Raw genomic sequence first — 24,259 nt, forward strand, 5'->3', positions numbered from 1 at the left:
TGTCTCCTCTCTCTCTGCCACTCCCCTGCTCACACTGTGTCTCTCTCTCTCTTTCTCAAAAGTAAATAAACATTAACAAAAAAATGGAAATTTGAAAGGGCGTCTGGAGGCACGTTTCCCTTTAAAGAACAGACTGCAGCCAGTCCGCCTCCCCAGTGCGGCCCCAGCACAGCCGCTGGCCTGCTTCTCCCGTTACCTGACAGCCTGACAGCTCTGAGCGGCGCTTTCCCCTCTGGGCCGCCGCGGGCTGTCCCCCAGCACGCGTGGTGCCCGCAGGAGGCGGTGAATCTGCCCCCGGTCAGCCTCCCCGCCAACAATCTGGTCCCTGTCCGTCAGGGCACGTCTTGTGTCTTCCGAGCCGGCCGGGCCTTCCTGTCCTCCCGGAGGGCCACGGCTCTCAGGGGCGGGCCCCTGACGCTGCCCGCAAGCCGGCATCAGGACCGCGCCACGCATCCCCCCCGGCGGGGACGTGTGGGTACAGCCATTGCCTTGCCCAGCGAGGCCCCGCTGAGCCTGGGCCGCCTGCTGTGTTACAGATTTCCGACTTTGGGCTGGCCAAGTGCAACGGTCTGTCCCACTCCCACGGCCTCAGCATGGACGGCCTGTTCGGCACCATCGCCTACCTCCCTCCGGAGCGCATCCGGGAGAAGAGCCGGCTCTTCGACACCAAGCACGATGTGTACAGGTGTGTGGTGGGGGTGCGACAGGTGTGTGACGGGTGTGCGATGGGTGTGTGACAGATGTGAGACAGGTGTGCAACAGGTGTTGATGGGTGTGGGATGGGTGTGCGACAGGTGTGTGACAGGTGGGGCACAGGTGGGACAGGTGTGGGACAGGCATGGGACAGGTGTGGGACAGGTGTGGGACAGGTGTGGGACAGGCAGGGGACAGGTGTGGGACAGGTGTGGGACAGGTGGGACAGGTGTGGGACAGGCGTGAGACAGGCGTGGGACAGGCGGGACAGGAGTGAGACAGGTGTGGGACAGGTGGGACAGATGTGGGACAGGCGTGGGACAGGTAGGGGACAGGTGTGGGACAGGCGGGACAGGAGTGAGACAGGTGTGGGACAGGTGTGTGACAGGTGGGACAGGCAGGAGACAGGTGTGGGACAGGTGTGGGATAGGTGGGACAGGCGTGGGACAGGCAGGGGACAGGCGTGGGACAGGTGTGGGACAGGTGGGACAGGCGTGGGACAGGTGTGTGACATGTGGGACAGGTGTGTGACACGTGGGACAGGTGTGCGTGTGTGCCCAAGCGGCGGCTCTGCCCCCCGATTCCCAGGGGCCATCACACGAGGTCGATCCACACGAAAGGGCTCGGGGCGCATAGCTCGTTGGCCCCCTGTGCCGCAGGCGTACCTAAGACACGTGTCCCCTGCGAGTGCCGAGCCCGGGGTAGAGAATGTTAATGGCTGGTGCCAGTTAGAGACGGTTCTGGGGCAGCTCCCACACTGTAAAAGCAACGGTGTTTTACACACGAGATGTGGGGTTTGTAGCCCGTCCGCGGGGGGAGCCTGCCGCTTGAAGTGCCCTGTGTGTCTGTACGTGTGCAGATTTGCACTCCTGGAACCCGGTTCCCCCTGGCCCAGCGGCTGGTGCTTCTCCTGTCGCTTGTGTCTGACGGAGGGGAGCAGACACGTCCGGGGCAGCTCACAGGCCAGCGGCGGCAGCGCTTCCGTGCTTGAGAAGCACCCCCAAGTCAGCGGTGCCTGCCTTTTCCAAATTGCGAAGGCCTGACTCACGCAGACCAATTGGAGGAGAAAGGAGGGAGGGAGCGTGCGCCGGAGCCCTCGCTGTGGCCTTTGTCCTGCACAGGGTGACTGTGACCCTCAGCCCCAGAGCACTGAGCTGTGCCTTTTCGACACCCCGGGCACCCGGAGTCCTGGCAGACTGGTTTGACGGGGACCCTTGCGCGCCTGCTGAGCCGGGCTCCGAGCCGTCCGCCCGCCGTCGAACGGCCCTCCGTGGGCTTGTCACGGCTCGTAGAGTTTGGGGAGAATAAGGTTCTAGGTTTCCTTCCGAGTCACTCTTGAACTTGCAGACGCCCACTCATCGTCAAGGGACAGTGCCTGCGTTTCTGTCAGTAGCCACGTGAGCTCCGTGCAGGGCGGTTCCTCGCTGTTTGGACTCCTGATTTTTTTTTTTTAATTTGTTAGATTGTGCTTTTTTGGGATATATTCAGAGCAACTTTATATACGACATACAAAGATAAGGAAAATATTCTCTCCAGCAACCGAAACAGGGGCCCTGGGAAGGTCAGCCGGCCCCCACCCCATGTTCTCCAGGCTCGCTCTCCAGAAACCTCGGTGAAGCCCCAGCGAGCAGAGCGCTCGCAGCACCGGGTTGGAGTCGGTGTCACCCGCCGTGAGGGTGACGCAGGCAGACACGGCCCTTCTCCCTGAGAGCGTGAGCGGGTGGGGTTTCCTTTCACCCCTCCCCCCGTCCCCCCCTCCCATACGCCACAGCTGCTGAGCGGGGAGCCCAGCTGGTGGGCTGTGTGCGGTGTGGCCGTGATGCGCTCCGTGATGCGCTCTGCTGTATGGTGTCTGTTAGAGTCCGGGACACACATCGTGCTGTCCTCTCCCTCCCTCCCTCCCTCCCTCCCTCTCCCTTTCTCTCTCCCTCTGTTTTCTCTCTCCTTTTCCCTCCCCCCTTCCTCTCCTCTCCCTGTTTTCTCTCTCCCCCATCTCTTTCTTTCTCCCCCTCCCCCTTCCTCTCCCTCTGTTTTCTCTCCCCCTCCCCCTCTCTATTTTCTCTCTCTTCCTCTCCAGCCCCCACCCAGTTTCCTTTGAAGACTGCGGTGGTCTTTAAGCACGCTGCCACGTGGGAGAGCTTTTGCCTTTATTTGAGGCTCTGGCTCACACACACTAACCCGGGCCGTCTTCCCTGCAGCTTCGCCATCGTGATCTGGGGCGTGTTGACACAGAAGAAACCGTTCGCAGGTGAGGGGACTTCTCTTCGGGGAAAGCGCGTCCGTCTGTCCTGGGGCAGAGGAGGGCACTCTGGGTGGTCCGGTCTCTCTCTGAGCTGCGCCTGCGGTCCATGTTCCCACGGCGGGCAGCGGGGGGGGGGGTGCTGCGGGCCGTGAAGCCGTGGGGCCACCCTGGGGGGCAGGGGGCCGCGGGGGGCTGCGCTGTCCTGCCCGGCGTGTCATGGAGCCCCAGGGCCTCTGTGCAGCAGACGGTCCCGCAGCGTAAGTCACAGCTAAGAAAAGGCTGAAATCCGAATGGCTGTGGGGTGCCGCCTCTGCCTCGCACCAGAAAGTTCTCACCCCAAAAGGGAACCCCGTGCCCATCCCCCCCAGCCCCTGACGACCACCGTCTGCTTGCTTCCTCTTTGGTTTGCCAGAAGCAGTTATTTCCAGCTAATTCTCTCTTTTTTAATTTAAATACGGTAAAATATACACACAACTTACCGTCTCAGCCACTTTTAGGTGTACGCCTCGGGGCTGGGACGCACATTCTGGCTGCTGGGCACCTGTGCACGGTCGCATGGATTTGGGCACAATGTGTGCCCCCAGGTCACCTTCCTTCCACACGAGCGTTGTGACGTCTCCTCCCCTTCAGGCAGGCACCGTCCTGGGCTCTGTCCTCCAAGTGCTAATGCCTTGACTTGTCATAAAAGTCGCGTGCTTTTTCAGCCCCGACGTTTGCCTCTCTGGGCGCGTGTGGGTTACTCACACTGTTCTGAGGTTTGGCCAAATCTGCCTGAAAACACAGAGTCGAGTCGTGGGGGCCCCAGATCCGGGGTCCTTTCCTCATGGAGGCTCCGGGCGGGAGCCAGCATGGGTGGGGGCCTGTGGCATCTGTCCATCTGTCCCCCAGACCCCTCCCCCCCGGGGAATGTTATTTGGAGGGCCTGCAGGGGTCTGGAAGCCAGTGTTCTGGAAACAGCTTGCAGATGCCCGAGACGGCTGTTGCACAAGATTTAACGGGAAGGCGGGGCGCACCGTCGTCCGGGAATCCCAGCAGGCGCCGGCGACTTGGGGCCAACTTTCCACGCCTGTGGACATGCCGTGGGCGTGTTGCGGACAGCAGGGTCTGGCGCGGGGGCAGGGCTGCTGGGAACCAGGGGCTTGGAGCCCAGCGTGATGGACGTTGTGGTTTTAGGCTGAGCACAGAGAGAGGTCGGTCCGCTGACACTCACCTTGGGCCCCTTGGCCTTTGACCAAGATTAGACGGATAGTGAGGAGCCTGTTGTGTTATAAAGGTCGGATCGGAGGACAGGCGCGGCCCCACACTATGAGCTGCAAGAGAAGAGGGCCCCCCGTTTACACTCCCCGGGTGGGAGAGCGCTCGGAGGGGTCAGGCCTCCTGGGCGCCGCCGCCGTGGCTGCCTCACTGCATGGGCACCTGCGGCCTGTGCTTCGGGGTAAAACTCAGATCCTCGGAAGGGTTTTGCGTCATCGCGGGCAGATCTGGGTTCACCTGGAGGCTGGACCACGTGACTTCATGATTTGTACGGTTGCCTCCCCTCTGCAGGCATGGGCAGCCTCCGAACATGCCCCGTCAGATACTTTCTTCCTTTGAACCCCATTTCCCTTCGGGCTTGAAGCCCAGAGAGACCCGTCCCATGGTCCACGCACGGTTTCCGTTCAGTGCATCCCGGCTCCTGCGGCCTGGGAAAGGGAGGGCGGATGCACTCCGGGGGGGGCAGCGGCACGTGGCTGGTGCGGGAGGCGTGCTCCTCTCCTGCGGGTGAGGCCGTGGCCCCGCACGGCTGCCCTGACTGGGGGCCTTCCCTTCGCAGATGAGAAGAACATCCTGCACATCATGGTGAAGGTGGTGAAGGGCCACCGGCCCGCGCTGCCGCCCGTGTGCAGGGCTCGGCCGCGGGCCTGCGGGAGCCTGGTGCGCCTCATGCAGCGCTGCTGGCACGGGGAGCCGCGGGAACGGCCCAGCTTCCGGGGTGAGTCCGGGGAGCCCCCCGGGTTGCGCTACAGGCAGGAGGAGGGCGGAGAGCAGGCCTGGGGTGGGGGGCCGTGAGGGCAGGTGCACTGGGGCGGGCCCTGCCCGGGCGGGTGGGTCACCGCTTGGGGGCTGGGTCCCGTCCAGCCACAGCCCCGAGGAGCGTGCCTGGGGTACAGGATCTGACGGGGCGGCCGGACATCGCCAGGGGACGGGTGAGACGCTCACCGGAGGCTTTCTCTGAGTCTGCTTTGGGGTCGTTCCCCCTTCGAGTGGGTGTAGCCACACGTTAGCAAAGTGATTTCCATAAAATCAGCATCGACTGTGATGCTTGAAAGCACGTGGAGGGAACGAGAGAGGCCTCACCTGCGGGTGCCGGCCGGGGCGGCCACGCGCTCTGGTGGCCCTCGCAGACGGGGCGCCTCCAGGGAAGGCTTCTTTGGGAAACAGGGACGCTGTGGCCCCTGCTTGGCTCCCAGGGAGACCCTGCCGGCGGCTGCCCATGGCAGGCCCCGGCGTGGCCCACGCGGTGGCTCTGGGCACGGCCTGGGAACCCGCAGTTATGACCCGCCCCCTGGGGTGCCCCCATTCTGTCCTTGCCCGAGGTGGCGCGTTCAAGCAGCGAACGCAGAAGTCATCATCCAAGTGACGTGGCCTTTTCTGTTTTCTGCCCTGAAGAAATCACGTCTGAAACCGAGGAGCTGTGTGAGAGACCCGATGCTGATGTGCAGGATGGTGCCCAGGACCTGGACACGAAGCAGCCGCCGGAGCCCAAGAGCCCGGTAATGGGGATCTGCCTGAGGGGTCACTTTTTCCAGGGGGGGTTCTCATTTTGTCACCCCCAAGTCTTCTGCTTCCTGCACATTCCCCCGCTGCCTGGACCAGCCGCTCGGCTCGCCTGCTCCGTGGCGCCCTGGCCCACATGGCCAGCCACAGGGCCCCGTGGTCAGGGGCGGAAAGGCAGGCCGTGTGGCCAGCCCTCGTGGCCCCAGGTTCCCTTCCTGCCCAGCCGCGTCCTGTCCTCACTCCCGTCTGCAGTTAGGAACGAACAGTGTGGGCTCGCGCTTGACCTCGAAGAGCTGCTGGTCGGATGCTCTTTAGCCAGGGAAGCAGAAGGGCCGTGTGTCGCGGGCGGGGGGCTCTGGGGCATCTGGGCGACTGGCTGGCTCCGCACCCCCAACTCGGAAAGCTGACCGCGCCGAAATGGTTGCTGCTAGGAGCACCCGCGTGGGTCATGTGATGTGGGATCAGAGCCTCCAGCGGCCACGGCTCGCTCAGTGCCCGTAGGGGCTCAAGGCCGTGGCAGACGCGTAAAGGGAAGTCTCACAAACTGCCTGACGTGTTAGGTGAGGTCAGGCCGTTTCCCCCGGGCCATCCGCGTGAGGCTGGGGGATAAGGCCACGCTTAAGGTGTGCCCAGTCTGAACAGAGAGGGGCGTGTGTGAGTCCGGGAAGCAGAGGTGCCAGGGGTGGGGGGCGGCCTGGCCACTGGTAAGGGGGAGCAAGGTGCCAGGCTCCCGGGGGTGACTCGGAGCATCCAGCCACCAAGTCAGAGCAGCTCGTGGTTCCTGAGGGGACGGAGGACCGGGGACAGCAGGCGGGAGTCAGGAAGGGTCGTGAGCACCCTCGGGTCTAATGACCTTCCGGAAACGTGCCTTTCTGGAAGTCGTCGGGGAGACCCTTGGAAGCCCCCCCCCCCCCCCCCCGTGCACGCTGGAGATTGGAGCGCACTATTGATGCTGTAGCTGGGCCCATCTCTGCACTCGCCCCCTACGCGGCCCCCCAGCCAGACACACGGCTCAGGAAGGGGTGCAGGCGTGCAGGGGAGGGACCCTGCCCCGGTCCCATCTCCTTCCTTCGCTGCCCAGGGGGGCATGGCCAGTGTCCAGGGTGCACGCCCACACAGCGCGGTCGTGGTCCACTTGTCATCCAGGTCACCTGCACGTGGGCCCCGCGGTGACGGGCTGGGGCCACGCTGCTGGGCTTCCTGTTTGTTGTGAGGGGTCAGTCTCTCCCCACAGCATGTCTCTTCCCATCTGCGGGCTCCCCGTGCGTGTGGCGGGTGGCCCGGAGCGCCCCGTGTGTGGCTGGCTGGCTGGCTGGCTGGGGACCCAGCGTCCCCTCGCCCTCCGCCTCCCGTGCCTGTGCCCCGGGCGGGTCTCACCCTCCTCCCTCTGCTTGGTTCGCAGAAGCCCGCGTGCTCACCGCTCAAGCGGGCCTCCGCCCCGACCTTCGACAGCAACTACAGCCTCTCGGAGCTCCTATCCCAGCTGGACGCGGGCGCCTCGCAGGACCTGGGCGGCCCCGAGGAGCTCAGCCGCAGCTGCTCCGAGTCCACGCTGCCGTCGGCCGGCAGCGGCAAGAGGCTCTCGGGGGTGTCTTCTGTCGACTCCGCCTTCTCCTCCAGAGGGTCGCTGTCCTTGTCTTTCGAGCGGGAGCCTTCAACGGGCGGTAAGTGAGGACCCCGTATCCTGGGAAATAACGGGCCGGATAAGGGGGCTGTGGGGGTCCGTGGGCAACTAAGAGAATGTGGCGTCCAGCTTCCGGAGCCAGCTCTGTATGTTCTGCCTCCTGTTTCTAGCCAGCCAGGGAGGCAGCGGCGTAGCTAGCTCACTGAGCGCGAATATAGAGACGGGCGCTGGCCGCGTGGCCCACGTGGTGGCTCTGGGGGCGTCACGTAGGGGCGCGGGGAGCGAGCCAGGCCGCCTGGCTGCACACGAGGCTCCCACGTGTGCCAACACCAGGTGTAGGGGCTGACGTCAGGTTTGCAGCTTGAGGACCCTGGGTTCTAGCAAGTGAGTCCGATGATTCTAAGTTCGCGCCCTGCAGATCTTTCTCTCGTAGAGACCAGCCCTGTACCCCCTTTCTCCGACACCCCTTGACTTTCTCGTCTGTGAGCTCCCCCTTTGCTTTACATGCTGTAGGGCGCTCGAGTTGTCCCTGGACATCAGGACACCGTGGTCCCGTCTCCCTGTTGGGGTGGGGTTCTTCTCAGTGGGTGATCTTATACGTTTATGTTGATTTCGACGGGTTTTCCTCTTATAAGGGGCCTTTTCTCTGCCCTTACCCCTGCCCCAAATGCTGGCCCCCGGGTTCTGGGGCTGGCCCTGTACCATAGCTCCTGTGCTGCCCCCCAGGAAGCATAAGATGTGGTCCCGCAGCCCTTTAAGGAAAATACAGGTGTTCGTGCTCAGGGTAATGATGGTATGGGGGTGGTGGGTGAGAGCCAGAGGTCATGGGAAGAGCATAGACCCCAGCAGGAGGGGAAGTTTGTTTTTCCTGGCAGATCAGGGAATTCCTTCTGGAAGGAAATGGTTTTCCTGGATGCTCTGAGCCTCCTGGGATTTTTAGAGTGGAATCTTGGGGGCAAAAGAGTGGATTTGGGGTTGAGAAAACACCTTACAAAGACAGGGGCAGGCAGGGCCCAGCAGGGCAGCTTGACTGGCGGTAAGCGCTGGGCGATGAGGTTGAACAGGAAAGAAATGGCCATCTCGGGGGGAGAAGTGTGTTGTGGAACTGCCTCGGGTCTGATACTCTCACGTGGCATCTTCGTGCTTGCCCACGATCGGTTCCCGGCTCACCGCAGTCCGGGTGGATCGTGTCTTCTTGAATTCCACCCTGTCCCCCCACCCACCTGTGCAGGTTCCCTTGAGAAATGTTTCACGTGACGGAGGGAGGTCTTGTTTCCTGCGAATCAGAGCCCAGACAGCGTAGCGGGGGTTTTATGTTAGAGCCGGGGGCTGCCTTTGGAGGCGGGGGCGGGGGGCCGGCTGGTGGCCCTGGAAGCGTGTCCCCATTGTGGGAGCTGTCAGCTCTCAGGTGGACTGGGACACCCCCCTGGTCTGTGTCCTTCATTCTGTTTCTTTGTACTTAATGTTTATTGTATTTTTGAGAGAGAGACAGAGTGTGAGTGGGGAGGGGCAGAAAGAGAGAGAGGGAGACGCAGAATCCGAAACAGGCTCCAGGCTCCGAGCTGTCAGCACAGGGCCCCATGCGGGGTTCGAACCCACAAACCGTGAGATCATGACCTGAGCCAAAGTCGGACGCCCAACTGACTGAGCCACCCAGGCGCCCTCATTTCCGTTTATTTCCTTAACGAAGGAAAGTTCGCGGTCACTGCCCTTTCTGAGCGCAGACGGCCGTGCATCCTGCGTCCTTATCCACGACGACCCCCTGCAGTGCAGCTAGAAGGACTTTTACTCTGCCAGCTGACAGAGCGCCGCTGTGGTCCGCCCGCCGTCTCCCCGCGGCGTCTGAACCTGACCACGCGGCGGGGAGGACTCTGGAGTGATTTCAGGCTCAGGGAGGCGTGGTCCGCGTCAGGGCGCCAGAGGGGCCCGCGGCCTGAGCCCCATGTCTCACCCCCCCACCCCCACCCCCACCCCCGCCCACAGATCTCGGCACGACGGACGTCCAGAAGAGGAAGCTGGTGGACGCCATCGTGAACGGGGACACCAGCCGGCTGATGAAGATCCTGCAGCCCCAGGACGTCGACCTGGTGGTGGACGGCGGCCGCAGCCTGCTGCACGTGGCCGTGGAGGCCGGCCGGGAGGAGTGCGTCAAGTGGCTGCTCCTCAACAACGCCAACCCCAACCTGCCCGACGCGAAGGGCTCCACCCCGCTGCACGCGGCCGTGGAGAAGCGGGCCCGGGCCGTCGTGGAGCTCCTGCTGGCCCGGAAGATCAGCGTCAACGCCGTCGACGAGGACCGCTGGACGGCCCTGCACTTCGCGGCCCAGAACGGCGACGAGCTCAGCGCGCGGCTGCTGCTGGAGAAGAACGCCTCGGTCGACGAGGCGGACTGCGAGGGCCGCACGCCTCTGCACGTGGCCTGCCAGCACGGCCGGGAGGGCGTCGTGCGCGTCCTGCTTCGCCGGGGCGTGGCCGGCAGCCTGCCGGGGAAGGACGCCTGGGCGCCGCTGCACTACGCCGCCTGGCAGGGCCACCTGCCCCTCGTCAGGCTGCTGGCCCGGCAGCCGGGCGTCAGCGTGGACGCCCAGACGCTGGACGGCCGCACGCCGCTGCACCTGGCCGCCCAGCGGGGCCACTACCGCGTGGCCCGCGTCCTCATCGACCTGCGCTCCGACGTCAACGTCCGCGACCGGCTCTCGCAGACGCCCCTGCACGTGGCCGCGGAGACGGGGCACACGAGCACTGCCAGGCTGCTCCTGCACCGGGGCGCCGGCCGGGAGGCGGTGACGGCCGAGGGCTGCACCGCCCTGCACCTGGCCTCGCGCAGCGGGCACCTGGCCACCGTCAAGCTGCTGCTGGAGGAGAAGGCGGACGTGCTGGCCCGGGGGCCGCAGAGTCAGACGGCCCTGCACCTGGCGGCGGCCGGTGGGCACTCGGCCGTGGTGGAGGCGCTGGTGGGCGCCGACGTGCTCGACCTGCCCGACGCACGGGGGCTCAGCCCGCTGCACCTGGCGGCCCAGGGCAGGCACGCCGAGACGGTGGAGATGCTACTCAGGCACGGGGCGCATGTCAACCTGCAGAGTCTCAAGTTCCAGGGCAGCCACAGCCCCGACGCCACGCTCCTCCGGCGAAGCAACACCTAGCCTGCGGCCCCCGGGGACGTGGACCGAGTGGCCCGTGAGAGGCAGGCGGCTTCCGACGCTTGATTCGTCCGGGGCGTCTGTGCGGCCATGGTTCCCTCCGAAGGCTGTCGGGTAGAGCGCACTTGGCTGTGGACCCATCCACCGATCGGCACCGCTGCTGTCGGGGAAGACGGGTCGGAGTCGCCTCCTTGTGTTACTTGCTCCCACTGTGGGTCCGTCGGTGGCAGGGCCGTGGGTGGGGTGCAGTGCACCTTGGCCCCCGCCCAGCCGCCTGACCGCTCGGAGCGCAGCCCCCAGGGAGGCAGCGGGCAGGAAAGCCTGTAGTGGGAATCTTGATTTACAGAACGTCTGATAGACGGACACGGCATCGCCTGTTGCCTTAAACCTGTTAAAAAAAAGTTCGTGTCAGCGGGTTGCCTGGTTTGCGGACGATGAGTATAAAGAGACGCGGTTGGGTTCGAACAGCAAACAAACGGGAAATCCGACCGGCCCTTTTATATCCAAGTTGTCTGTCCTCCGGTCAGCTATCGTGGGAGGGGCCGCACCATCCCCCGCCAGCGCTCCTCGCTCTTGCTCGTTTCTTGTTGCCCAGAATGATTTTGGAACCCCAGCGCCAACTGTGTTGAGACAAAATGCGTTGGACAAGATTTGTACTTGTTTCATTCTGGGACAGCAGTGTTACTTGTTACTGAGCTAGACAAGCCACCTCACCTGTTAGTTTCTTTCCAGTACTGGGTTTCGGTGAGGCCGTTTTCTGTGCGGGACGCTGCCGCTCTGGGGTCCTAGGGGCTTTCTGACCTGCTGGGAGACGACCACATTGTGCGGGAGCCTTGGCTTCTGTGATGTAGCCCCAGGGGACGTGGGCACAGTCCTGGATGTAAAATTCTAGCCCTGTGCCCTCTGTGTCTCGTGTGTCCCCCGCGGTGCCCCCCGAAAACTGTCAAGTAGGTTTGCCGCGGGGCGCGAGCCCGTGTGCAGACGTGCGCTGTGGCCTGGCGCACAAATACGGAGATTGATGTTAACGTACCGTGTATGTTGATATGAATCTGTGGACAAGATACTTCTTTTCTGTGACAGGAAATATCCATACTGCTTAGAACCGGCTATGTTTTAATATGCCTCCCGCATCACTACCTTATGCTACTGTTGTGTGGAATGTGTGGAAGACAGTTCTGTTTGACGTCAATAAAACTGAGTCCTTTTGCTCTTTTGGAGTCCGCGAGGTAACTTTTTCTTAGAAATGAGTGCAAATAATCTGGTTTTTGAACACCAGAGATTTCGGTTCAGGCAGCGGTGCGGTTGGAGATGGCCTTCTAGAGGGTGGTCTGGGTGTGCTGAATTAACCTGTGGCGTGAGGGGACAGAGGAAGTGGAGGGTGGCCCCGGCTTCCTGCCTCCGTAGCTAGACCCTTCTACGCGTGTGAACCAGCAGAGAGATGATCTCACCGTGGTAGAAGTTCCTCACACCAATGTTTTTATGTGTTTTTTAAGTGTTTATAATTCTTATCTTTATTTGCTAAGCTTACATGTTGACGTAGCTTCAAGTTATAAGGAAGTTATGATACATAGAACTCGGGTGTACCTGTCACTTAAGGTCCCCATTCATTGAACTCTGGTGTACCCATTAGCTCGAGTCCCATTCACTTACATTTAAATCATTAGCCAGATCATTCTCTTTTCTTTTTCATTGACCTGCTCACTGACCCATATACCTGTTTATCCATCCATTTGCCCACCTACCCATCCATGCACCTGCCCATTTACCCACCTGCCCTCCGCCCGCCCATCCCTCCCTCCCTCCCTCCCTCCCTCCATCCGAGTAGATTGCAGAAAGTGTGCCCCATGACCCCTAAATACTTCAATATGTATTCCCCCCAAATAAGGATTTTCTAGTAACCACATTATACCCATGAAAATCAGAAAATTAATATCGATACAGTACTACCATCTAATCCCCAAATCCCCAAATTTTGTTGATTGTCTCAAAAATGTTCTTTACAGAAAAAACTACCAATGGGAGCAACGAGCAAATCTTTACCAGTTTCTGGCCCGGGACCCACCCCCTCCCCCCGATTTTATTATCCTGACTCTTGAGTCTTGAGTCTTCTGTTCCTCAGTCTTCTCTTTTATAATTTTGCCTTTTTTGGGAAGTACAGTTATTTTGTAGAATGTCCTCAATACAGGTTTGTCTTAATTCTCTGGATTTTCTTTAGTTACATATTTTTGGCATAAATATTACAGATGTGATACCACAGATGAGATACTGGGTATAAAGTAGGTCTTTCCCTTCTCCCCTTTTAAGTTTTTATTCTGGTATGCAGTCATGGATTCCCATTCAGTCTACTTCATTATTGCCATTTATTTTCGTGTTCGAACGATCCCCAGTTTGGCCAGTTCAGGGGGCTCCATGCCGCCTCTTGTGTCCTTTGATGCATCCCTGCCGTTGTTTGCACACTTCTTGTTGTCTGATGCGAGAGTTCAGGCTCCTCTTGTCCTTCCTCCACCCCAGCCTCAGAGGCAGTCGTCTCTCCTAGGAGACTGGTTCCTTCTAGTGAAGAGTGGGGTTTAGGTACCAAGATCTAGGGGTTAGATGTGTTCATTGTTCCAGAGCTGCTAGGATCAGGGAAAGAGTGTGTGTAGCTGACATGGATATACACATGCAGATCTGTGTGTCTTTTATTTTTTCTTTTAAGTTAGTTTATTTTTTTGGGGTGGGGGAGAGAGAATGAAAGGGGAAGGGGCAGAGAGAGGGGGGACACAGGATCTAAAGCGGGCTCTGGGTTGACAGCAGCGAGCCCAATGCGGGATTTGAACCCATGAACCGTGAGATCATGACCTGAGCCGAAGTTGGACCCTTAACCGACTGAGCCACCCAGGTGCCCCCAGATCCTTGTATCTAATCGAGATGCATAATTTCACATCGATGCCTTCAATTACAACCTAACACCCCAGGGCTTCTTCCAGCTTATCCATATTCGTGTCTACTTCCTCTGATGGCAAGGAGGTTAGTCCTCACAGTCCCGAACCACATGCACGTTTGCTCAGCCCCTGCGTGTGTGACGAACCTCCCCGCCACGCCAGCTGCTGCCCCAGGCTGTGTCCCCTCACACGGGCTGAACTGGCCAGGGCTGTCTGAGCCCCACAGAATGGGGACTTCTTATAAAGAGTTTTATACCAGGAATCAAGACTCTGCTACTTGGCTTAACATGCCTTTTTTCCCATTAGGTAACCGCATCGTTTCTCTTCCTGTCTTACACTTTTCCTCCTTCCCGTGTCAGAAAACTTGGCTATTTCTCCCCCTCTCCCCCCGATCCCTATCCCATGCTTTCTCATTTAGGAGTATCTTCTGGTTTAAGAACTGCATGCACTTTTCTCTTAGATCCCCTGTTCTAAGAAAAAGCTGCCCCTTCGTTCCCGGCAGGAAACAAAGGTGACTCTTCTATTTCACGTGCTCAGCTGTTGCTCTGGGGCTGAGGGTCCCCTAGGACACCTCCAGCTAGTCCCTCCTGGGCCCCAGCCCGGAGCGGCATTGGAGGGGCATACCAGCCTTCCGCCAGCAGCTCGGGGAGGTGGAGATGGGAGGTTCCAGAAGAGAAGTGGTTCTCCCCGGCTGGAGCGGGCGCAGAGCAGCACCCTCATGCGCTGGTGTTAAAGGTCACAGACTGCCCCACTCACAGCAGCCTGGGATGACGTCAAAACCAGGGGGTGGGGCGGTGGGGGGGATATGGCACCAAACATCTTCTTGTTACTGACCAAGATATCCAGGCTGGCGACCACCTGGCAAGTAGTGGATGCAAAGGTATCAGTCCCAGCCTCCGGTTAAGATCTGCCACAGTTCACACTGCACAGAGCTGGGCACCGAGGACCCAAGTCTGGGGGCTGCTTTCTTCATCTGCCCGTGCTACACCTGTCCCTTTCCTAAGGCACGTCTCCCCTCCCACCGGGTGAGAGACCCGGGCCCCCGCTCAGGTGTGCTGTGACTTTATTGCCGGCGCATCTCCTTTCTAGACGCACAGCTAGAGGCACAGACAGGTTGGACACCTGGCTTCCGGAGCAAACAGCTGGCTTGCCACCTGACCGCCCCACCCCTTCGATGATTAGCCGAGTCACCCTCTTTATCCAGGTCACTGAACCTGAATCCAGTTCTCCAGGGACTCTGCTTGCCGGAGGCGGTTCACTGCGCTGAGCACTGTGGCTGCTGCTTTCAAAGGCGTGGGTGGGGCGGGCGGTGCTATCAGGGCCTCTTGTTGACAAGCAGCAGAAAGAGAGCCGGTGTAGACGTGACATTCAGAGGCCAGAATCCTTGCCCCTGAGCTTACACTTCGGTGGCCGTGTTCTTGGGAACATAGACGCTTAACCCTGGACAAGTTTTCCTCCCCTCCTCCTCCCTCCCTCCCTCCCTTTATTATCAATTATCTTGTGAAGTCAGGAGCTCAGAACGCCCCCACACGGGCCCGGCACCGGACACTCTCCGGTGTGGGAGCTCCAGGCCGTCTCCTGTCTGTGCTCTAACATCTGAGATCAGGCGGACAGCGGCCCTCGCTGCCTATTACATGAAGAGAGGCACCGGGTGGCCAGTCTGTTGCAAGAAATGGTGCTAGTCACAGATGTGGGCCACACTGGCAGAGAAAGGGTACTACCTCATGAAAGTCCGGTGTCAGGAATGGCTGGCTCCAGATGCTCACAGTGTTACCTTTCCTTGATGTTGGCTTTAGTACTGGGCAGGCAATGGCCTGAAATCTCCAAGCGGTAAACAATCTTGGCTCGAGGATTTCAACAGAAGAGCTTTTTCTCCCAATAGCTTTCCTTTCCCAAACCCCAAAGTAAACATCACTCATAGATTCTTAGACACCCTTCCCCCACCACCCCTACGTGTTAACAGCTGTGAGAGTTGATGGCATCGTACAATTGAACTTGGCAGCATATTTTCTCCTTTAGAGGTGCTTAAGATAATGGTGCATCTTACGATTCAAGGTATCTCAAGATTTCTGCAATATGGCGGCCCGTCTGCCTGGCCGTGTCCATCCTTAAAACCAATCATGGCAGCCAGGGGAAGAGAACGTTCTGGCCCAGCCTGGTTGATCTCACCCCTGAACGTGGGGTTGGTGGTTTCCCAAAGGAAAATCAGGATACTCCCACTGAAAAAGGTGGGCTGGAGGCTGGGTGGTGATGCCCACAGGCGTCCTCACGTGGGGGCCCTCTGTGGAGGAGTCCTCGGAACACCTGCAATGCCTGTGAGTGGTTTGGCATTGTGTGGGGTGCGTGCCTTTGCATTTTCTCAGGGAAACATGGTAGGTTCCCCCCAATACAGAGCGCCCCTCTCAGAACCCTGGGAAAAGGGTAAGGGCACCGGAAAGTACCAGGGTACTGGAAAGGTGTTGCTGGAAGTCCAACAGAGCAGTCACTGCACGATGGCTTTGAAGCCGCAGCAGGTGCGTCAGAGCGACGATCCGGGGGCCCCCTGCTAGATGCCTCCGAGGTGGGGGAAGGGCCCCAGGCGCCAGTGCTCGGTGGAGCCCCAGACGACTTCTGGAATGAAGAGGGGGTTCTCTTCAGCTGCGGAGCACTCCCTGGTAGGGGAGACAAAGAGCCAGCCTCCCAGCCCCAGCCAGGCTCCCTCCCGAGGGGACGGGTTGGGGACAGTGTCCCTGCAAGACCGCCCTCCTAGTTGAAGGGAAGAAGCCACCGGATAGGAGGGAAAGGCTTGTAGGAACAAGCCCCTTGCTTAGGGTAGCCACTCTGCTGAGCACAGGAAAGAAAGAACATTCCAGAGCCTCCTAGGGAGGTCGCTGCTGTGGACCATGACGATGAAGAGGCTAACAAGGACTAAGTTGTCTCCCTGGCTAATGGAAGGTGCTGGGATCCATATTTAAAAGGTTTGCCTTGGGGCACCTGGGTGGCTCAGTCAGCTGAGCGTCCAACTTTGGCTCCGGTCGTGAGCTCATCGTTCATGAGTTCGAGCCCCGCGTCGGGCTCTGTGATGGGTTAGACAAAAGTGAGCCAGCTGCTGGACAGGGCATACTCTTGCTTGTCGGTTTCCACGCAGGGGAATAAAGAATAAATACGTAGCCGAGCGCAGTTCCTCCCAAAGTGGGAGTGGTGCTGCCCAGGGAGAAGGGCAGACCCCACCATGTGGAACGGAGCCTGGCGGCTTCGTCAAGCCCCGGTCCCTTTGTGACAACCAAACGGAGTGAGTGTCTTCCGTCCTCCTCACTGCCTGGCTCAGATGTGCCACCGGGAAGACCAGGATCGGTGGCACCTGCGTGGGACCGTGATCGGGGGCGGGTGGGCAGAAAGCAGACCACAGGGGTGGCCAGTGGCCAGGGACCTGTGCTTCCGGCGGCCGGGGGAAGGGGGCCGCACTCAGTGAGAGCCCTGCTGTTGAGGAAGGCCGGCCAGCTCCCCAGGAGAGCATCCTCCCTGCCTCTGCCTCTCCTGGGCCTCCCTGGAAGGAAGCCAGGTGAGGAGGAGGGGCTTGCCCGTGAGGGCTGCCCTGCTCTGTCCTTGGGAGAGTGCAGGGCCGTGTGAGACCCCGTCCCTGCCATCTGGGTGGTGACGCTTTAGAGGGGAGCGGGGAGGAGAGGCAGGTGAGGTGGGATGATGCCAGAGCACCTGGAGGACAGTGTGGCTCCCACATCCGGGCTCGGTGAGCTCAGAGAGGGGGGCCAGGGCCCAGGGGTGCCGGTCTTCCCAGGGTGGACGGGAGGGGCGGAGAGAGGAGCACAGCTGGGGGAGGGAAGACGCATCTCAAGATAGGAGCTTGGAAGCCCCCTTTCGCAGACGGGGTGAGAGATGCGCTGCATTTCCTTTCGTCAGACGCGGGCGGGTCTGTGCGGAGGAGCCCACGGGGCCCAGCCGGGAAGCGTACCCCAGCCTGTGTCCGAGCGTTGTCACCCGTGGACGGCCACGGGCCTGGGGGACGCCACGCGGGAGCTGGCAGGGATGCGCCCGCCCCCTGCGGGGTCTGCGAGCTCTTCCTTCTCGGCCCGCGAGCTACGCCCAAAGCCTGAGAACAAGCATGTAACATCGAGCCGCCCGACAGAGGGACTTTACGACCGCTGGGCCTGCAGGGATCCTTCCGGGGTGAAGGCAGCGGCCTCTGAAGGGCGAGGAGAAGCACAGGCCGAGGTCAGGGCCACGGGCCCCTCTCTGGGAGCAGTTAGACCGGGTCTCTCCCCACCCTGCCCTGCACCGCCGCCGGCCCTCTCCCTGCCCCACTCCGGAGACTCGACCGGCTTGAATTGGGGTGTGCCTGGGCCCCCTGACTCTGGCACACGTGGAGTGGGGCTGCGGAAGGGGCTCAGTGGAGGAAGCCAGGGGGGTTCCGTGAAGGGGAGGACGGGGCCAGCGGGCTCTCCAGCCCTCGCCCCTGGGTCCACACCCGGCTCCCGCAGGTGGGAGACGCCTTCCAGCCCAGATGGGCAGAGGCCCGGCCCCCATCATCCCACAGAACCCCCGCCCCCATCATTCCGCCGAGACCCGTCCAGATGGATCAGCCCACCTGTGCACACAGGTCCCCAGACAACGGTTACTAACTGTTGTCTGAAAAAATAAGCAGAGAGTCCACTAGACGCAAAGAATGCCCCTCACAGGAGGACAGACCACCCCAGCCCACCAACCGAGGGGTGGGGGGGAGGGGAGAAAATGGAGACAAAGCATGGATCAGGAGAAAAGTTTGTAAAATCTACAATTATTTCAGAGAGAAAACAGGACATTTTACAATTTTTAATGCTTATTTATTTTGGAGAGAGAGACAGAGCATGAGCAGGGGAGGGGCAGAGAGAGGGGGAGACACGGAATCCGAAGCAGCTGCAGGCTCCGAGCTGTCGGCACAGAGCCCGACGCGGGGCTCGAACTCGTAAACCGTGAGATCATGACCTGAGCCAAAGTCGGACGCTTTACCAACTGAGCCCCCCCGGTGCCCCGAGAACAGGACATTTTAAATAATTGGAAGGCAGGACGGGAACGTGTGCGTGCACAAACATTTAGAGAATAGAAATTGAAAAATGTGTAAATGTGAGGAGAGAAAACTCTTCGGGAAGGAGGGTCAGAATCACCCCAGGGTCCCCGTGGCAGCAGAGCGGGGGACGGGGACAAGGAAACACCCCAGCTGCAGGACAGGGCGGCCACGGGGCGGCGGCGCAGGTGTGCAGAGCATCCCTGGCAGGAGAGCACGCACCGCGGCCCGGCGGAGGCCGCCCTGCAGTCCCCGGGGGACGTAAACCCAGCGCGTCAGGCTTCTAGACCGCAAAGCAGAAGCCAGACGCCAAACAGCACCATTCTGAGGCCACTGCTGGAACTTTCTCCTTTAAGCGTCTGCGTCCACCCGCGTTCCGGGCTCCCTCCCCCCTGCGCTGTTCTCCGCACTGCCCACGGCCCCACGGGAGTGGAACCTTCTAGCTGCGGAGTGGAGCTGACTTCCCAATAAGGAGACTGAGTCCAATCTGTGGTTAGCCAATCCGTGGGCATTGTGCTTTCCCTCCTGTTTCATCTTCTAAGAATTCCACTTCATTCCTTCTGAATCTGCCTTGCCTTTTTCAGCGGGTGTCCTGTGTTCCGTTCCTTGCTTTACATCCATCATCGTTTTAAAGGTGGTAAAGCCATTATCTGATCATCTTATTGTCTGAGGGTCTCAGGAATCTCGTTTCCCTGTTTATCAGGCCTGCTGCAGATTGTCTCGTGTGCATCATAATCTGGGATTGTGAGCTCATGTTGGGTAGGGCCGTGTCCCTGGGAATCCTTTGTGCCTGGGCTGAGGACGCATCCTCGCTGAGCGATTCATGTTTGTAAGGCTCGAGGTCATCCTGTGATCGCTCTCACGTGGATTTCGGGGCTGTGAAAGGGACAGGCCCAGCAAGACAAAATTCTCCAGGAGAATTTTTGTTCCATACGGAGCGCAGGCTGAGACAGATATGCTTTTGGGTAGATGGGTAGGTGGGTGCGTTTCTTCAGGGCCCTTCAAGGGTATCATGTGTGGCTGTGGGTGGGGCCTCACCCCCAGCCCCTGAGACGTTCAGCCCAAGCCCCCTGGTAAGAGCTGGTGCTGGTCTTCATGTCTCTATGAGCCTCTGGAGATTTTGCTCCCTTTCTGCCTGGTATGTGTAGCTAATCGCAGGTCATACAACCTTCCTAGCTGTGTGTCAGGAAAGTTCCCATTTCAGTCCACACAAGCCAGAGGCGGGTCGCATCATAATTGACCGTCGTTGCGATGTGTACACGGCGAGGTTTGATTTCATGATCGGCGATGGGACACACGGAGCAGCCTCGTGGGCGTGGGCGTGGCTGTTGCCGACACCGTCTTCGCTGTCGGGAAGCTAATGCCTAAAATATCAGACAGGAAGAGCAAGCCAATGGCGGAGCAAGCACGTGACGGGCCAGCGCCGGGAGAAAGAGTGGCGAGTCGGGACGGCCGCCTGCGGGGGAGAGCGGGCTGCGGTGGGCCAGCCGTGGGCCCCGGAGCCGTGGCCTTCAGTCTGCAGGGTCCCGAGGCACCAAGGGGATCTGCTTTCACTTCTCGGGGCAGCTGCCTAGACGGCGAGGCCCACCCGCCTGACTTAGAACTGGCTGCCTGACTTTGTGATTAATGCGCAGCGGCTTTCGCTCTCCATGCGGCTAAACCTCCAGGCTCACGGTGGCTTCTCGACCAGGCGGCGTGACCAGGGAGCGTTCCTTCTCACCCCTTTAGCCCCGAGTGGGCATAATCAGTGTTTACTCGATGCTGAGTAACTGGGCGGAACTTCCCTAGTGAGCTCGTTTCTCCTGCTCTCCTTCCTCCACCCAAACTCCGGATTAGCCTCCCCAGGAAGCAAGGGCCTTTGCCTGCGACGTGGGATCAGGCCCTACCCTGGCCTCCTCTGGCTGCCTGGGCGTGTGGGCAATCCCGGCCCCCTCACGTGGCCTGGGGGGCGGCAGAAGGCGATGAGGCCCCGGCTCTGAGAGCCCGGGCTGCCGCCTGGCGGGTGGGTGCTGTCCGACCTACTAAGGCCCGTAAACACAACTTCCGTTTCCCTGCAGGGGGACCTTTATCGTCCCTGCGGCTGCCATGGTCAAGGCTGTGGCCTGGCCCTGCCATTCCGGGCCTGGTGCCCTTGGTCAGGTCGTGATGCCTGAGCACCGAGCGGGTCTAAAGTTTTATGACCTGTGAAACACGATTGGTGGCACATAGCGCAGAAGTGTTGCAGGGGCGCCGGAGTGGCTTAGTCGGTTGAGCGTCTGACTTCAGCTGAGGTCATGATCTTGCGGTTCACGAGTTCAAGCCCCACGTCGGGCTCTGTGCCGATAGTGCGGAGCCTACTTGGGATTCTCTCCCTCTGCCTCTCTCCCCGTCCCTCCCCCTGCTCTCCAAACAAGTGAATAAAAACCTAACAGAAGCGAGTCCCACAACAGCCAGAACCTGAAGTAGCGCAAGCAAATGGCCGGTGGCCAGCTTACCCTTCCCCTCCCGCTAACAAGGTGGGTGGTGATGCGGCTTACCAGGAGCCGAGCCGGGCGCTCCCGTTTTCCACACCAGCTTCTTTCTTGTTTTATGATTTTCCCAGTTGCTTTTACAGGTGCGTGAAAGTCATGGAAGCCAGCTAAGCCGGCTGTGCAGTATGAAGAAGCCAGATGAAAGCGTTCCCTCTTTCACCATTTCCTCTGTCCCTCTTGGGTGGAGGCTCATCGCACAGGAACACATTCCCGCCAGGCACCGCGGGCCATTTCCCGTCCTCTCGTTCAGAGAGGGCAGTGTCACCAAGTTCACTGACTTCCCTGTGCCCCTGGTCACCTTCTGAAGGACGGTGGTGATGGAGAGAGACCGCCTCGGGGAGAGGGAAGGGAGGAGGCTCAGGCGTCCCCAGCCGGGGAGTCAGCCTTCGTGTGGCCGCCCCGTGATGGTCCTGGGAGGCCAGCTTGCCGGGGCGGAGACACAGGCAGCAGCCTGGGGTCACCCCCACAGTGAGCTCTGGACCCTTTTGGGGGCAGCCGCAGCGGCTCAGAACACCATCACTTCTTGCGGCCCCAGCATGCAAATGAGGTGCTAACAAGGAGTGAGGCTCCTGGACTTATCCAGGCTCTTCCAGCAGGCCGACAAGCCCTTGGCACCCGGCTTCTCGGGAGGGAGGGATGGACCCCATCCGTGGAGTCCGGCGTGGTCGTTCTGGCTTCCCCATCCCCGCCCTGCGCTCCTGCCTTTTCCACTCTCCCTTCGAGGCTTCCTCCCAGGCGAACCCCGCGATGTGATCTCCGTCTTCGTGGGGAAGGGGGGTCTCGGGCAGTGAGCCCCCGAACCACACCTTTTGAGGGAGCGCTTCTAAAACAGCATAAAACTGCTCCCCAAAAGGCCGAGGAGATTGGCACAAAGCCCTGGGGGCCCTGCTTCCTGGTGATTTTCAGCAGAGGCGGTCATGATCGCCACACTGGCCGTGGCGATGTTGAGTTCGCACAGGTGGGGCTGGCATGTTCGGGGAGGTCTTCCAGGTTATTTCGCTCAAAGCTGAGCCTTCCAGAAGACTTCTGTCTGCTCTGGACCAGCCTGGGGACTGTGTGTCTGATGCTTGTCACCAACACCTGCCAAGGGCTTGGCCGCCTTCCTGGTCGTGGGGGAGGGAGCAGGTCAGCCGGCCCGAGACGATCCCCCCCACCCCGTTTGCCGGGGCTCCCCAGAGAAACATAACGATGGGATACAGGTATATAAATATTAAGAGCTTGTTTTAAGGAATCAACTCACACCGTTATGGAGGCTGCCGTGTCCCAGAGCTGCAGGGAGAGCCAGCAGACTGGAGACCCAAGGAAGGGCCGACGTAGCTGCTGGCAGCATGTCCTCTCCTTCAGGGAAAGTCGGCCTTTTTTTCTGTTTACTCCTTCAACTGATTGGACAAGGCCCACCCCCATTACGGAGGGCAATAGGCTTGACTTTTAATTAATAAAGATGTTAATCTCATCCTAAAGCACCGTCAAAGCACCATCCAGAATAATGTTTGGCCAAATGTCTGGGCACTTTGGCCCAGCCAAGCAGACATAAAATTAACAGTCATTCTTCCCCTTCCCCCGATAAGCACCCCTGGGTGCCCCGGACAGCACAGGATCGCTAAATTACTCAACCTGGGCTCCTACTGGGCACCCCCTCTGCTGGATGAATGTCATTGTCCTCACCTGGCATCCAGGGAAACCCAGGGGACGTAAGGGGCCAGTTTCCCCAGGTCTCCACCCCGCCCCCCCCACCACCCGTAGTGCTGGGCCACACTTCCTGTCTGCAGAGAAGCATCTGGAAGGAGGCGTTAGCACCAATAACCACACAGCTGCTGGGCCTGCCAGGCACTAGAACCGCTTCTACTTAACTGGGCACATTTTTCCCTCGTTTATCAAAGCCGTGTGGCCTGTTGGGACCTGTCACAGGAAACTATCACCTGGACCTACCCAGGCAAGGCCTTCCTGGGGCGGGCCGGCCCCGACCTTCCCGTGGCCTCCCCATGGCCCACGGCCAGCCTCTCTGCGCCGTCAGCCCAGGGAAAGGGCTCCCCGGGTCCCCCTCCCCTCAGAAGGAAACTTCCGGGGGCCGGCCAGAGTCAGGGCATCGAAGCCAGGGCCCAACTTGCCCTGACCTTGTTCATTAAAACGGAAGCCAATGCGGCTGTTCTCAGGGGATGAGGAGGGGGCTCTGTGTGTCCCCGCTGAGGACGCGGAGTGTGCTTCAGGGACCTTGGCTTCTCACACACGGAGAGGGGTGTGGCCAAGGCATGAGGCCTTGGTGTTGGGGAGCCCCGAGGCTGACACCTGTGTGCCCACAGCGCCCGGCATGGGAGACGTGGAGGGGATTGTGGGGTCCCAGCCGGGGAGGGGCCCGGCACCCCTACTTTAGAGGGATAAGGCTGAGGCCAGGGAGACGCGGGGCTGAGGCCCAAGGTCAAGAGCTGTTTTGTGGCCGAGTCGGGGGCCAGAGCTCAGCCACCTGCCACCTGTCAGCCTTCCCTGTCAGATGGCGTCGTCCTGTGTGTGACCTGCGGCCAGACACACCCGGTCCTTACCAAGGGCAGGTCTGTCCCCCAGCACCGCGGGCTCGTGAAAGCCGCGTTGCAGGCTTAGCAAATAAACACACAGGACAAGAAGGGATACGAGGTTCTCAGTTACATTTGAATTTCAGATAAATGATGAATCATTTTTTAGTGTCAATCTGTTCCAAATATTGCATAAGATGGTATTAAAAAGTTATCCGTGATACAGTTTCTTAGTTTGTATTAAAACTTAAAATCCTCAGGGCGCCTGGTGACTCAGTCAGTTAAGCATCCAATTCTTGATTTCGGCTCAGGTCCTGATCTCATGGTGTTGGGGATCGAGCCCCACGTCAGGCTCCATGCTGATAGCGTGGAGCCTGCTTGGGACTCTCTTTCCCTCTCTCCGCCCCTCCCCTGCTCCCTTTCTCTCTTTCCACATAAATAAACATTTAAAAAAACCCTTAAAATTCTTATTTTTACTAACATTTTATTTGAAATTTGTATTATCAAAATTACTCATGATTTTAAGCATTGCATGGGACTTATAAAAGTTTATAAAATTTAGAAGTTTATATAAGTTTATAAGACTTATAAAAGTTCATAAGTAGTTTATGAATATTTATAACTTGTACTTTATGATTTATGAACGCATATGCTAAGAATCGTCTTTTATCTGAAATTCACACCTAACTGGGTGCCTCGAATTTTATCCGGCAACCTGACTTACACAATGTCTTCCCAGGAAAGCGTGGCTGTTTGGAAAGTAGAAAACCTTGTTTCCAGGTGCTCCAGAGTTTGGCTTCCTCCCAAGTAGGTTTATTCCACAGGCT

The 24,259-nt window shown here is 59.7% G+C and overlaps 1 protein-coding gene across 2 annotated transcripts in view; it reads left to right on the top strand.

Moving 5' to 3' along the window:
* The window catches only part of RIPK4 (receptor interacting serine/threonine kinase 4), a 50,090-nt gene that overhangs the window by 15,427 nt on the left and 10,404 nt on the right, over positions 1-24,259 (top strand). Inside the window, exons 3-8 of one of the 2 annotated variants that reach the window (XM_039245516.1) lie at positions 537-685; positions 2,892-2,941; positions 4,749-4,907; positions 5,585-5,688; positions 7,095-7,356; positions 9,300-10,476. In XM_039245516.1, the coding sequence (XP_039101447.1) occupies positions 537-685; positions 2,892-2,941; positions 4,749-4,907; positions 5,585-5,688; positions 7,095-7,356; positions 9,300-10,459 (1,884 nt within the window). In that variant the 3' untranslated portion in view covers positions 10,460-10,476. Of the gene's footprint in view, positions 1-536; positions 686-2,891; positions 2,942-4,748; positions 4,908-5,584; positions 5,689-7,094; positions 7,357-9,299; positions 11,674-24,259 lie in introns of those variants that run through there. The other variant, XM_039245515.1, reaches the window with a different exon arrangement.

The sequence above is a fragment of the Hyaena hyaena genome, unplaced genomic scaffold (assembly GCF_003009895.1).
Source record: "Hyaena hyaena isolate Hyena2069 unplaced genomic scaffold, ASM300989v1 scaffold_254, whole genome shotgun sequence".
NCBI classification, from domain to species: domain Eukaryota; kingdom Metazoa; phylum Chordata; class Mammalia; order Carnivora; family Hyaenidae; genus Hyaena; species Hyaena hyaena.